At 41.7% G+C, this 15,660-nt stretch overlaps 1 protein-coding gene across 2 annotated transcripts in view; it reads right to left on the minus strand.

Moving 5' to 3' along the window:
* Positions 1-205: 205 nt before the first annotated feature.
* The window catches only part of pcbp4 (poly(rC) binding protein 4), a 153,985-nt gene continuing 138,530 nt past the window's right edge, over positions 206-15,660 (minus strand). For both annotated transcript variants that reach the window (XM_085776766.1, XM_085776767.1), the window contains 2 exons: positions 7,529-7,698; positions 206-1,340 (listed from right to left, as the gene is read on the minus strand). In XM_085776766.1, the coding sequence (XP_085632892.1) occupies positions 908-1,340; positions 7,529-7,698 (603 nt within the window). In that variant the 3' untranslated portion in view covers positions 206-907. The remainder of the gene's footprint in view (positions 1,341-7,528; positions 7,699-15,660) is intronic.

A 15,660-nucleotide genomic window follows, 5' to 3' on the forward strand; every position in this document is an offset into this window, starting at 1 on the left:
ATAATGATGACTTCTCTTTCTGTAGAGAAGTTATAGTTTTGTCCGTTGTTTAGGGTTTTTCCACGTGTGCGAGGTCTGGCTACTAGTGTGGTGTTGCTGGTTTGGTTGGTGTGTTGACATGAGGCTACTACCTGAGTGTCTGCAGTTTAAGGTTTTTGTTCTTTTAAATATCAGCCTTTCTTTCATTTACTTATTTGTTTTTTATCATTTACAGATCAACTGCAGCTGAGTCAGAGAGGCGTTCATTGTAGAATGTCTGTATCTGAGAGTTAAAACATCTGATTAAGATGAATTTGAGCTCACAAACTGTTAGACAAATAATTTATTTTACTTGAACAGGTGTGACCATGGGAATGTGAGCAGGACATTATACAGTTAAAAAATAAACTCTCTTATTCTCTCAAGACAAACTAGATAAAAATGTCAAAGCAAATCTTTGGTATTTCTGTACTTCAACATTTAGTTAAATCAAGAATCTTAAAACTGTTTTGGGAGGCTTTTGTTGTGAAGGAGTTGTAGAATATGCAATTGATTTCTCCCCGTTAGAGGAGCTGCTCATCAATAAAAACAGATGTGCACATCAGTTTTCAACACACTGAGCTGAACTGATGTGCAAGCGACAGACTCACACCTCCAACATGTCACCACGGTCACAACTGACCACTGCACCGTGGAAAAACCCAGTGTGTCGCTGTGCATGTCCCTGTGTGAAACCAAACATGTTCCACTGATCCCACTTTGACCATTTTTAAGAAAAAAGGTGGAGAAAGACAGAGAGAAGAAGTAAAAGAGTGTGACAGAGAGAGGAATGAAAGAAAGAAGAGTTAAAAGCAGGAAGTGAAACTGCCCTGTCCGGCTGAAGACCCACCCAGGAGCTACCTCAGAGACGCAGGCTCCTCCTCCTTCGTTAGTACGGAGCAAACTTCTGTCTCTCTGGCTTCTTCATCCCATTGGCAGATGAGATCTTGGCCGTGTAGGACGCCAGGGCCGCCGCCGCGTGAGCCTGGACCGGGACGCCTGCCGTCGCCGCCGTGGGCATGGAACCCGGCAACATTGGGGCCCCGATGGCCGCCGCCGCCGCCGCTGCTGCTGCTGCTGAGGCGGGAGGGGTGGAGAGTGCCAGGTAGGGGATGGATTTCACTCCCAGGAGGCTGGAGAGTGGGAGGGCGTAGGGAGCGCCCAGCATGGGAGCGTGGGGCAGTGTGGCGCCCATCGCTGCCAGGGGGGAGGAGGAGGAGGACGAGGCAGAGGCAGGGGGGGCGGGCTGGGTGAAGCTCATGGTCAGGTCAACGGGAGACGGCATGGAGGAGGACTGGGCGGTGGATTTGGCGGTCTCTAAACTGGAGGACGGGAACGGATGGGGGAGGAAGGGAGGTAGGTAGGGAGGGAGGGAGGGAGGGAGGGAGGGAGGGAGGAGGAGGAGGTGGAAGGGAGGGAGGGGACGGAGGGTGGAGGGACGGGTAGAGGGGTAAAGGAGAGGGAATTTTGGATGGAGAAGGGTTAGAGGGTTAAATCAAAGACATGTTAAAGAAATCAAGAGTAAGAAACCGAAAAGGAAAATAAACCGAAAACAAAGAGGATTTTTTTTTCTTTTGGAGAGTAAAAATGAAACAAAGGAAATTTGACAAAACTAAAATCATAAGACAGGTGTGTTTTGCTGGAGGTTGCAACAGATTATTGTAGGGGAGTTCGCTGTACGGATGGGGGGTGTGCTGTTTAAGTTGGGGTGATGGCTTGGGAGGGGGCTTTGGGAGGAGGGAACAAAACCATTATAGATATATTAGGATGAAGGCTTCGTCAGATATGATGAAAATGATGAAGAAGCATAAACCTGTACTACTACACACACACACACACACACATACATACATAGGTTAACAACTAGGATCTACATGAGTCTGAACGGGAACATTTAACAACAGGAAATCAAATAAAATGAACCAGGCTGCTCTTCAGTGTGAATGTGGCCTGTTGCCTCCTGCTGAGCTGCAGATTTAAAACGGACGCCCACTTCATGCACACGTCCTCTGATGCAACGCGAGTGACAACCAGGACAGAGCCAGCTGTGTGGTTATAACGTCTGCACAGAGCTGATACAACATCAAACTGCTTCAATAACATGTATGTTAAAACACACATATAAAGTTAAAGTCGAGATGAGAAACAAAGAGCGAGTCTGACAAGGGCCAAATTGTGATGGTTAGACGACTGGGTCAGAGCATCTCAAAAAACTGCAGCACTTGAGGGGTTTTCCTGGTCTGTAGTGGTCAGTAGATCAAACATGGCCCAAGGAAGGAACAATGTTGTGTTTCGACCCAACAGACGAGCTACTGTTGCACAAATTAATGACAAAGTTAATGCTGGTTCTGATAGAAAGGTGTCAGAATACACAGTGCATCTCAGTTTGTTGCGTATTTGGCAGGTGTATATAGGTATATGAATTTTAGATGTCACCCAAGCAGGGACAGACTCCTCAGAGCTGCAGCTTCATGTGTATGAATGTAATGTTAGCTTGTAGCTGCTGAATGCTAAAGATGCTATTGGAGATTTTACTGTAGAAAAGAGCAGCAGCAGGTTAGAGTGACAACAACAAAAAAAAGAAAAGAAAAGAAGCCTCAGTTTCATGCTTCCTGTCAGAGTGAAGGCAGAGTGGAACTTCAGCTCTCTAAAACACTGAACATTTATTTATATTCATTGTAAAAATCACAAAGTCTCTGATTTTATTCTTCGTCTCTGATGACTTGAGGAAACAAACACACCCCTACACACAAACACAGAGCTGGTAATAACATGCAACCTGTTATCTGGATACATTATCTGGGTATTTACAACACCTGGATGAAATGATGATTCTTGACTCTGGTTGGTTTTCATATGTAAATTATCTGCAGGGTGAGGGGTTTGATCAGGATATACATCAGACCACCTGCAGATGTGGAGCGTGTGCATTAATCTACATCTTCCCTTTTACAGATGAACGCTAATATCAAGTGTAAACATCATTTTAGCTTGTAACAGCAGGACTGCAGCAGGGGATTTCTCCCTCTGTAATAAGCCCCCACCCCCTCCCACCCCCATCCATTTACATCTTCTGCCGTACTGTGTCACTTCCTGTTCTCAACACAGTGTATTTAAAGACAGTGGGAAAGATGTTCAAGGCAAAGAGCGGTGAAACTGAGCCATTATTTAAAAAAAAAACAACCAACGCCATAAACTGTAATTCAGCTGAACCAAAGCTACTCCTTGTTACTGATATGACAAACTAGCAAATGAACTCTTCAGTCAAATGAACGAGTGATTGGAAACATTCACTGCATCTGTTTGGGCTGTGACTTCTTCCCTCTTCTCTCCACTCTGTGGTGGGAGCGTTTGTGTCTGACGGGTTCCCTGATTGCACGTGAAGCTCCTGAGGGAGCGCGCTCCGAGGCGTGAATAATCAACAGCAGATAAAAGGGAGTCACGTTCAGATCAGAGCGGTCATCCTCCATTTGTCACTGCCTCAGCCGCATAAAGCAAACATGCTGCTCAGAGTTCCTCCAGCACAGAGAGGGGGAAGTTGTGCGACTGCATCACAGAAGATAAAAGTCTAGTCACTTTAACATTATATAGGTATCTGTATTGACCTGAAAATAGGATGATAATTTCATCTGGAAATTTTGTTTGAAAACATGACGACAGGCAATTCAGATAACAACATTGGATATTTACTTGGTTTTTGATAGACTGTTGCATTATGGATTGTTTGTCACCTTAATGTTGCTAGGCTAGCAAGTGTTTGTTCAATAATAATGAACATGGTGACATTTCCCACCATTTGCAATGTTTTTCATATAATTGTTAGAAAAGAATCAATAACATCTTAGATTAACATAATATTGTATATTTCAATAATATCCCCATCATACAGTTTATTATGCTAATGTGATAACATTGTATATTGCTACATAGTGAATTTCCCCTATGGGATAAAGATGAATAAAGTATGTGTTTATCTGACTCGTTATACAATTATATCACAATAATATTGCAATATATCGTAAGAATTGTGACATTCGGCTGTCACATGTTTACCTACTAAGTTTAGTTTTGAGTAGGGATGGGCCATAATGGGACCCATAATGATCATCAATGGGACCCATGGTTCCCATAATGATCATCTACTAGTGTATACTAATAATAGACATGATGGCTATTTTGTTAATTTCTCAAATAGCCTACTGAAAGCAAAACCAATATCTTATTGATACATTGGTCTTCAGGTTCATCAGGTTTGTTAAGTATTGGGTTTGGTACCAATCCCTGGGTCCCAATCTCTTGGGTTTGTGTAACAACCTTTGCTGCAGAAGAGAAAAGAAATGACCCAGGGAGGAAATATGACAAACACGTGTAAGAAAATACAATTCTGACACCTCAATGGTCTGACAGGACAGAAAGAGTCTGAGAGACTATACGGTAATGTGGATTTGTGTGTGTTACCGTCGTTCTTGTTTCACTTCCCTGAGACAAACTGCTTCAAAGACAACAACTTTGTTTCCCTGGGGTTAACAAGATCTTAGGGAAACTTTCCCAACAGAATGAGTGTAAAGTGTTTCTAGTCCTCAGAGCCTTTTTCTCTTCTCTCCTATATTCAGGTGGATACAGTATATTTTTTGCGCTACTGCAGTGCAGATTCTCGCTTGATTTAGAGGAGAGATGATGATGTCAAACTAGTGGAGGTCTGATGAGAAAAATGAGTTAATGTAGAAACTTTGCAGTGTTGATGAACAGCTGTCAACTGAAGCTCAACTATTTAGCGCTGATTCGGTTCCCAGTTTGAATTTACCTGCTGATCTGTGGTCAGCCAGTCACAGCCCTGAACTGCAGAGGCAGCAGCTGGAATAAGCTTTGACAGATCGTCTTATCTGTTCGGAGACTGATTAAAAAAATATAATGGAAAAGAGCAGATTTGTCACGGACACTCCGGCGTCATCGTCACCTTGGCTGACCTGACATTTCAGACTGAATGAGGCCGACCCATCCTTACATCCGTTTTACGCTGTGTGTGTGTGTATGTGATTTCTCTCCACTGTCAGTGGCAGGACGAATGGTTAAGTGAAATATCAATTTCACCCCGAGTCCAATCATGAATTTGCATATTCATAGTGGTTGTAACTTGTATTAAAGCTGCCGACAGTCTGTATCTCATGTCGCTCTCATTCACAGCCTCAATTAAACGGCTCGGTGAAGGAGCGACTGACATGATCTCTATGTCTGATGTAGAACTTAATTTCTTTTTATCATGTAATGATTCTCATGTGACATTTCTACAGACATACTTCATGATGCCTGCAGTCATGCCACAAAAAATGTAAAGGTTGTATTATTGTATGCTTCCCCTGTGTTTTATTTTGAAGTGTTGATCCATACGAAGTTGTAAAATCATATCGAAGGTAGCTGCTTTGCTGTGACATCACAAAGTCACAGAAGTCCTGACAGCTGGTTTTAAGGCTCAGTTTCTGAATACAGGATGAGCGCATTTCTCTGTGGACTGCGCCTTTGATACTTTCACAGTATAGAACCTGGATGTACTTTATGATCACACTACACATGGACATCAACCTTTATTGGAGCTTGGAAGATTCAAGATGAACATCTGGTCACCGCCACCGCAAGTAATAAACTATCATGACAGTCTGAAGGTGACCATGCAGTTGAAGGGGTTTACTGCAATTGTTGCTGGAGATGTAACACTGTGCCACAGACCTCTCTTTCTGCCACTTCTATGTCTAGGAAAAACTAGAAATACCTTCATGATGTTTGCATCAATCACATCCCAGTTTTCTCTGCAAACACCACTGCTATTTATAGAAGAACAATGGGTGGTGAGGATGGGTGCACATGTATATGGCAAAATATTTCATCGAGTGTGCCTCTCGTTGAGACGGTGATGGCGTTTTGGGGGCTTGAAAGCACAAAAAAGGTGAAAATCTTAAAAATGATCCGCCATTGCGTCACCATGTAAAGGGTGAAAACGCAAAAGTCTGCTCCGATTTCTATGACCTGTGGAGGGCACGGAGGAGAGCATTACGATGGCCGGCATACAGCCTGCCGGAAATCAAGAAGAATAAGAAGAGGAAAAAACCTGGGTTGTGTACACAGGCGTGCGGACTTGGTCGTGTTGTGTGTTGTGGCACACTGCCACTAAGGCGTCTGGTGTGCATACAACATTGAAATCCACAGACTTTTCCAGATTTCCACCCCAAAAACGCTCGTCGGGAAATAAAGTGAGAACGCAACGCCACTTTTGCGTTTTCTGTTCAGATCGTTTCCGTGTGAACGTAACCTAAATCAACAATTACCTTGTTATAATGAAAGAGATATGACACTTTACAGTGATGTGATTAATCACAGGTAGACCTACAGTAAATAGCCAGAGCTTTTATAGTCCTGTTGCAGCTGTTCTGGCACTGGTGGAGACCCAGTCTTGGTCTTTGTTGAGTTTTTCACTGACAGGTCTAATAAGCAGGGGCGTGTGTCTATGTCCATTCATGGCGACTCGTGCTTCCAGTTCTAACCAGTGTTTCAACATGTTGGCAGGCTGCAGCTCTAATGTCTGCATGATGCTGCCAGCTACTCTGCTCTCAGGTTCATTACTGGTGATGCTTATGACACTTAACACTCATCACTGCATCCTGAATAAAAAGGTTTGGTGGTTCTCTCTCTTACTATGAGAGACAGGATTTGCATACTGTATTTATTTATTTACAAAGCCAACAAAGTTAGTTTGGTCCACTAGAGTAGATTACATCACACCAGGACTAATGACTGACCGTTGTTCCAGGTCAAAAATATTTTGGTACTTTGTGGTCATTTCAGATTCTTAATCTCTGTTTGTACCTGTTTTCATTGATTATAACTGATATTTTTATCCATTGACATTAATGTTAACGAGGCGCTTCACTTTGAATGAATTAAACAGAAACCGATATTGAAACATATTCTGTTTAAACTATAACAGGAATATGTGAAACATGTGAAACCCTGCGTGTTTACAGATTTTTAGTGTTTTACAATCTTTCACTGATTAAAACTTTCACCTGGATCCTTCCAGATCTCACACCCTTTTATCTGTCTTTGGGACTGTTAGTAGTTGCCAATAAAGTTGTAACACTGTGAAAACAGATAAACATACTGATTCTCTGATTAAATTACATACAAATTTGATTATTCGGTGAGATGAAAACAGTTGGCTGCATGGTGATGACAATCATTATTAATACTATTAGGATTTGCACTGAAGCAGTTATGCACTTTTGGAGGTTTCAATCCATCCTGTGTTCTCATTCAGTGCATGAAATGACTGTCTCATCTTGACTAATTAAAAAAATTTAAAAACCCCAACCAATACTGACCCAGGGATCAGGAGATCTAAATTTTCTCTGATGGAAAAGTTATTGAGCCAGGAACCTGCTGTGGGTCCTTTAGTTCAGACCATTAAATCAAATCATGGTCCTTTTCTTTGTAGATCCTCTCCCGTGTTGATACTTACCATGAAGTGATTAGGTACTGGGCCAGGTTGATGGCAATTGGTGTGCCAGTGATGGTGACGTGGCGATCGCTGGTGCTGTCAATCTGACTGCCGATCTTGATCTGAGCTCCTGATACTTGCCGGATCTCATTTATCTTGGTGCCTTGGCGACCGATGATTGAACCAATCAGCTATGAGAAGAATGAGAGAGAGGGTTTAAGATTAGAGACCATATGCCAAAAGGACTTATAGATAGACATACAGATATTTCCGTCTGGATCAATGTGGATTGACCAACCAACCAACCGACAGACTAGTCAACCGACCAGCCAATCAACCAACCAATCGAGAGACCAATCGTCTGACCATCCAACCAACCGACCAGCCAACAGACCCACTGACCAATAAACCAACTGACCGACCAACCTGATTTTACTTTTGCAGATGTAAATCAGCATTTCGAGTGTGTTTTTACCAGTACTTTCAATGACTTTCTGACCATAGACACATGTGGGAAAGCTACAACAAACACCCCTGAATGCATCACAATCCAGCACAGCAGCAGTTACTGAACCCAGGCTCAACACAACCTGAACAGAACAAGCTACATCATTAACTTATTTTCTTTGCTGATGTCAGACCTTCTGAACCCACACCTACACTGCATCTATCTCTGTGGTTCATTTTTCAGCCTTTCCATCCATCCACCCCTCCATCCTGTTACCTTTTCCGTGTCTAAGAATATAAAATAGCAACAGGTGGTGAACTCAGCTGTCCGCCAGGAGCTTTGTGTGTGTGTATGTGTGTGCTATACTTGGCCCGGCAGGGGTTTTGTCGTACAGTAGGTGTCACCGTAACAACAGACTGATATTTACTGTGGTGTCAGCCCCAGAATATAAACATGTCTCATTACCACCTGCATGTGAAGGTTGCACCACTGCCCTTAACACCATAAAAACTGGTGTCTGCACACAAACCAGACAGGAAGTCGATAATGACAGAATTCAAAGTTGCAAATAACAAGAGAAAACTTGTGACAAATGACTCAACAACATGAAGATGCCTTTCCTCCACTTCTTCCTCTGCTCTAAAATAACATGTATTTAAATGACTTTAATGTTATGAGAGGCAGTGACAGCAGAGTGAGGGGAATATAATGAGGGGCGATGTAAATATAATCCAATTAAAACAGAAAAACAATGGTAGATTTGTCTGAGCCCTTTAAGGCTGGTATGGTGTAAAGAATCATCATTAACCCTTGTTACAGCTCATTAGCCTCAAATCCACCATATTAAAGAACATATAATGTTAATTAACTTTGGCATTTATACTTAATCATGTGTTTACTTGTAAAGAAAATTAAAAGACGGTAAGAACAGTAATAATACTTTGCTTAAGAGGGAAATCATTTGAAGTTAATGACCTGAAATGATAATTCTCTTTTTACTTATGAGTGTTTTTTTCCCCTGTATTCACAGTGAAGTTATTGCTTGATTTCAAAATTCGAAAACGCTTTTTTGAGATCAAAATAAACAGAGTTCATTCTGTCAAGATGAGAAATTGAGTAAATTCAGGAAAGTGAAATATAAAATAGGAAATAAATAAAGAAGCAAAGAAGGTCCAAGTCAAGTCTCAAGTCTGCTGCATTTGCCTCAAGTTTGTACCAGCAGTCAAGTCAATTGCATGTCTGAATCACTAAGGAAGTGTCCAAGTTGAGTCTGCATCGAGTCTCGAGTTCTCAGCGATCAAAGAAGAGTCAATTTCTTCACTCTGTTAGAGCCAAATAATTGACATTATATACAAGAATGCATAAAGGCATGATTAACAAAACAAGTGAGAGTCAGTGCTCAGATCTGAGTCATGTCAGGAGACCTGAAGGTCGTGATTCAAGCCAGTCACTCTTTAATTTAGTGTTTTGATAGTGATGATGCTAAAATGTCACTCAAACGGCTTGCACATGCAACGCCAATGCGTGTGACTGATTATCTATGTATGGAAGCATCTGCATTAGTTAGATGTTTAGGTCAGAGTCTCAGACAAAAATGCAGACCTGGTTGGGATCAAGTCTTCCAGGTTTTGGTGTTTCTCCTCAGCAGTGGAGGGTTCTTCTCTGTTCTCAATCATTTCTGAATGAAAGTTCTCCGTTACAAACACTGACTCAGGGACTCTGATGCAGAACCCTCCGTCGATCCTCTCACTTTTATCTGTGTGACCCAGATCTTTCTCTTAGTCAGGCTTTCTGCCTCTTCAGCTCACTGGATTCTTTTTTTTTTTTTACTGCTTCTGTCATTCTGTGCCTTCCATTCCTTTATTCCTTTCTCTCTCTCTCTCCTTCTCTCCCTCCTTCTGTAATCTTTACCTTTCCCTCTCTCCACTTCCTTCTCTCGCTGCAAAAAACATTCCACTCCCCACAAGTAACGGGCTCTGTTGGAGGAGATCTGCTCTGTGGGCTATTCATGGAAAGAGGCCTGATAATGAGAGAGCGCTACAATGATATGTAGGAGACAGAAGACAAAGTGTCAGCTGACAACAACCAGGTCAGGACCATTTGTGTGAAATCCACCTTTAGCCGCCTTTCGACCCCTCAAACGGCCTCATTGAATCACAGGCGGTGAGTTAGAACAGCAGAGGCACCAGTCAGCCGTCCTGTGAAAAACTCACATCTCCAGGTTTAGCCTGTATGTTATTATAGTCTGTCCATCCATGATCCATACCACTTATCCTTATAGGGTCACAAGGGGGAAGTTGGAGCCAATCCCAGCCGATAGTGAGTGAGAGCGGGATCTCAAGTCTATCACAGGGCTGACATACAGAGATAAATAATAATTCACACTTACAAGTCACAAGTTAACCAACATGAAATGTGGAAGGAAGCTGAAGAACCTGTAAGTAGCCTACTAGTAATTGTGAAATCAAATTAATGCTGAAAAAAAAAAGTCATCTTCTTTTAATATGTTTTGTGCACTTTTCCTTAACCAGTCTCCAACCTGAACAATCCACACAAGTCTTTCATCCCAAGTCTCTGATAGCAGCGTTTCCTGAAATAGTGGCCGTTATGGTGGCAGGTGTCCTGGTCCTTGGTTGTCATGGTTACAATCAGAAATAGTTGTAGCTTGATTATGTTTAGGCACAAAAACAACTTGGATAGATTTAAAAAAAAAAAAAAAAAAGGAAGTGTGGCTTGGGCTAAAATAAGAACTTTGTCAACATACAATCTTTGTCATCATGGTTACAATGATAATAAAGCAGCAATAGATGTTGAATGGTCATATGGGAGGGAAATCCGTGTTTTGTTGATCCACCCATTCATCATGACCCCTCTCAGACTCTTTTGCTCCTGTTATGACTATGAACTAGATGTTGCCTAGCAACAAAATCTAACTATGGGTCATAATGATCTGCTGCACAGAACCACATACTATCTAAATGTCTATTGAAAAAACCAAACAAAAAACAATTTCTTTGTGACACACTTAAAACTGTGACTTTGGCTCTAAATGTTTAATCAGGAACATCGTGGCTTCACTACATATCTAAGTCCTGACTTCCCCAATTTTCTACTGCGGTAAAATAGATGCCGTAACCCTCACTGTGAGAACAAGCTTTGGCTTTTTACTCTTTCTGCAAGACTGACAGCTCTGGAGATACAGGTTTTTTTTTTCCAGGACTGTGTACAGTGGTATATGTCCCCTCTCTCCAAGCGGCTTTATGTAAGTGCTATGGGTAAAAATCAGCTTGAAGCTGAGGAGGAAGAGGACGAAGAGAGGGCTATTTTTGGGTGATTCCCTGCTGCCCTTGTAATTTGGAAAAGGTTTATTGAAGGAGAGAGAGAGGGAGAGGGGTAAAGTGAGAGGGAGAGAGAGAGGGTTGCTGTTAAATCTCTAACTGTGAGAGCTATAGGATGTCATTAAGCTGCTCTGCTTGGCCCTGCTCAGTGAAACACACACACACATACACACACACAATCCGACACACAAACAAACACATCATACACACTCACATACACAGTCTCTTAAGCTTTTATTGTGTTACTGGTTTTCTTATTCTCACTCCATTATACACATGTAAGCTGTGTGTATATGTGCATATACAGGGCTGCACAATGTAATCGAAATTGCAATGTGGCCGTGTGCAATATCCAAATCACAAGGGCTGCAATTTTTTAAAGGTAAAATGTGTCACATCATTGTTGTGCATTGTTAGCCCCATAAGTGTTGTGTTGTTACAGAGATGCTCATATATATATGTACAGACACCGGACAGAGACCTGAATGGAAGTTGAAACTGATGGCTAATTTGTACATGAAAGGTGATGGCACCTGCAGAGGTGTGGATTATCTTGTCAGAGCTCCAGAGTAGAGTTTCCTGTGAAACCGTGACCTCCCGCTCCCCCGTCTGTCCTTTACTGTGCCAATGAGAGCTCATATATAAAGACATGAACAGAACACAATTGGTTGAGGAGAGAGCCAAACGAAGGAATGAACGAAGCCTCAGGGCACAAACAGCTCGGAAAACACTGCGCCCTTGGTGTGAGGGCTCGGTGCAGCAAGAGTGCTGTATATATTCTATCTGCGGTATTCTGTTGTTTATTATAGTGTGTCTAATTGACTTCCCTTTGAATCTGATCTCTGAATCACCACCTACAACTCTGATATGTGCAGTTTCAGATTTTTTTTGAGACAAATAAGTGGATGATTCTGCAGACTTACATGTATGCTGGAACAACTTCAAACCCTAATAAACTCTAGGTACAAACTTGTTTAGGGGCGAGTAACTAAAACACTCAGAGAAGGTCAGAGAGAGACTGAGGTCTGTGACAGGAAACATGAAAGTCAGACGGGCTATTAGAGATCTTCAAAAAGTTAAACCCAGACTGAAAGTGGCCCAGAGAGAACCTGAGCAGACATGCATGAATGCATTTTGAAAGAGGAAGGTCGACCTGAGCGCAGGAGGAACCAACCAGAACAGACCTGGAGATAATTAAAGAAAGTCCAAGACAACCTTCTCAGGACAGGTTCTGCTCAAAGACAACTGTCAACAATAACACTCTCTTTAGCTAAATTTATGATATATGATATGACTAAGGTCCTGGGTCAGGTTGATCCATTCAAGAGCAAGACCTCACTGTTGATTTTTACCTCTCACACTCTAAGCTCTATGGATATAGGTCAATGTGCAGCTTCAGGTTCCTGACTCATCAATAATTTAGATTGAACAAGGTCTTTTTGAAGTGAGCATGCACAGAAAGGATGCACATCTGCCTGCGGCAATTAAGTCTCATAAAGTATAAAGGGTAGATGTCCACTTGTGTGATTATGAAGCAGGTCTAGATTCTATATCAATACTGAGAAAGTATCAAAGCCTCAGTCCACAGAGAAATGCACACAGCCTGAAACTGAGTATTAAAACCAGCCGTCAGGATTTGTGTTGTTTTACTTTGAAAATTAGGCTAATTAAATTTGAGTTATGAAAAGAAAGCAAAAGAACTCAGGAGTTCCTGTGACTTTATGGTGTCAAAATGAAACAGTCACCGCTCTCAACCACGACCCCACGACCTCTTTGAAGAACTGATTCATAAAAAGATATAGCTATCGTTTTGAGAACTAAAAACCATCTCAGTGTAGTTTAACATTAACAGTAGTGACAACAGGTCAGTGTCAGGAGAGAGGCTCAGTCTCACTTCTGATTGGCTGACTATTTTCTGAGTGAACCAATAAAAATAGAGAAGATTTCAGGTAAAACACTCCCAGAAACCAAATCCTGCAAGTGTTGGATAGTGGGTCCAATTGGGCGGGGCTTTGTGAATGCTTTGTCATGACATCATAACGTCACAGAAGTCCTGGCAGTTGGTTTGAAGACTGAGTTTCTGAATACAGGCTGTGTCCACTTCTCCGTGGACTGAGGTTTTTCACTGTATAGTATAGTACTGTGTTTCTTTTTCCAATGATTAACATGGGAATTCTTTTGGAACCAGATTTTGTAATGTAACATTTCTAATTTCATCTCTTCTTCCTGTGCATTACAGAAGTGATGTCATTTGTGAGTCATTTTATCCTAATTAAAGATCATGGTGTCAGTTTATTTTCATCTTAGGTACTTAAGCAGATGCTCTTGACATTTCTCAGTGATGTGCTGTTTGAAAGTTTCTTATTAAATGGCATACTAGCAACAACTTGAGCCTGACTCACTGACAGTAGTAAAGGCATGGTGCGTGTTCAGGTTGTGAGCCTTGATACTTATCAGACATGTGTGTGACATCAGTGTGCTGCAGAAACATTGGTATCCACTTCTGTTTTAAACCCAGTGTTTTGGCTGCAGGCTCCAGACTCCCACCGTGTGACAGCCTGAATGACTGACTAACAGCCAATGATGGATGGACAGAGAGCGCCAGAGTAGAGGACGACTCAGACTCAAGTGAGGGGGAGTCGCACATCGTCTGAGTGTTTAATGGGAAAAACACCCTCGCTCACCACACTCCTCCCTCCCTCTCGTGTTTTCCGTCCAGCGCCACAAATCTGTGGCTCGTCAGTGAACGAAACTCAAACCTGTGTTTGGTGGTTTTCATTAATCTGTCATGATGCCGACATTCGGGTTTGTTGCTGTCGTCAGCAGCCGGTTAAACGGGAAGAGGTTTGTAATGTGAGTAAGAGGAAAGTGTGAGGGAGTTGGCTGCTGCTGCCTGTCGGCCTGCAGAGGTGTGCGCTGCGATTCTTCCTTTTAGTTTAAAATATCCAGTTCCAGAGAGACTGCAGCACTTACCTCAACACTTCACTGATCACTTCTTCACCATCTGTTTAACTTTCATAGGTCATAATTGCTCTTCTAACATTGTTTTAGTGTGCTTACCATCAGTCTGCTGTGGTGAATTTACCACCTTTTTCTGCTTAAACTGTACCAACCAAAAGCTGCATAGACTGCATAAAGATTCATCATCACTTTGTCAACTCACGTTTGACTTTTCTTACTCTCTGAAATTGTACATTATAATTGTAATCATATTTATTATAAAGCACTGTTTGACAAACAACTTTGATAGGCCTATGTCTTTTTAACTAGACCAAAGTTGAATTACACTTAATCTCACTATCACTTGATTCTCAAAAATCATTATTAGCAAATCTATCTAATGCCCCATTCAAGTGGAACAATCTGCAGAAGCTGTTAAAATTAGATACTCTAATTATAGACATAGTGAATCCATGTGTTTTCTTTGAGTGATAAACTGTATCTGTCATACATTGCCATGATCACATTACTGTAATGTGGTTTGTTGATTTATAATGCCATCAGGGCATCCATGTAAAAGAGAGCTCTCTCTCAATGGACTTCCCTGTTCAAATAAAATGTGGATGTATTTACAAACCCCTCTTTTATTTTGAAATTGTTTTCCTTGTATCAAGATATCTTTTCCTCCTTCATGCAGCTGTGTTGGTATTTGACTGGAGTGAACTGAATTGTCTTGTACTGTGTTCATCTGTGGATTAAGAGGTGGAGAATCAGCTGTAGTTGGATAAAAACATTCTGAAGTTTGTCCAATACATCTAAATTAGCCCTAGCGTCTTTGGAAACATCTTGCCAGTGGATAAAATAGGGAATGAGTTTTTCTGTGTTTTGTGTCTCTTCTCCTCCATCTTTCTACAGTTATAACTTTGTTGATGAACAGAAAAGATTCAGGGTCAGACTCTGTGTCTGTTTTTCAGACTTGATGCAGCTGTCCCTGAACACACCTGGAGCATTTCAAACACCCTGATCTCAGGCTGTAAGGTTGTGGGTCTTTTTGTGCAAATGTTTGCAATAACCTCAGGACAAGTCAGTAAATAGAGACTGATTATATATATTCATCTAATTCACTGAGATCAGACCTCTCTTTAAATCCAGATGGATTTAGCAGAACGATAAACTATTAAACATAAAATGCTGCTTGATATTAAACAAAAATTATATCTTGTCTTGAACGCCAGGATGCACAGAGCTGCTGTCCAGTCATGATACATTTACTGGGGCTTAAATCACAAGCTCCCCATAAATAGAAACTAACTCTGGGTGAAACACATCAACCCACTAAGGTGTAAGGGCTCTAACTGTGATTGGTTGACTGGTTGACATGTACTTCAGACTTTTTAGTCGCCCCATATACATAGTATATAGCTGGA

This window comes from Trachurus japonicus, chromosome 5, assembly GCF_045865225.1.
Source record: "Trachurus japonicus isolate A0001 chromosome 5, Traja_1.0".
Classification (NCBI taxonomy): Eukaryota; Metazoa; Chordata; class Actinopteri; order Carangiformes; family Carangidae; genus Trachurus; species Trachurus japonicus.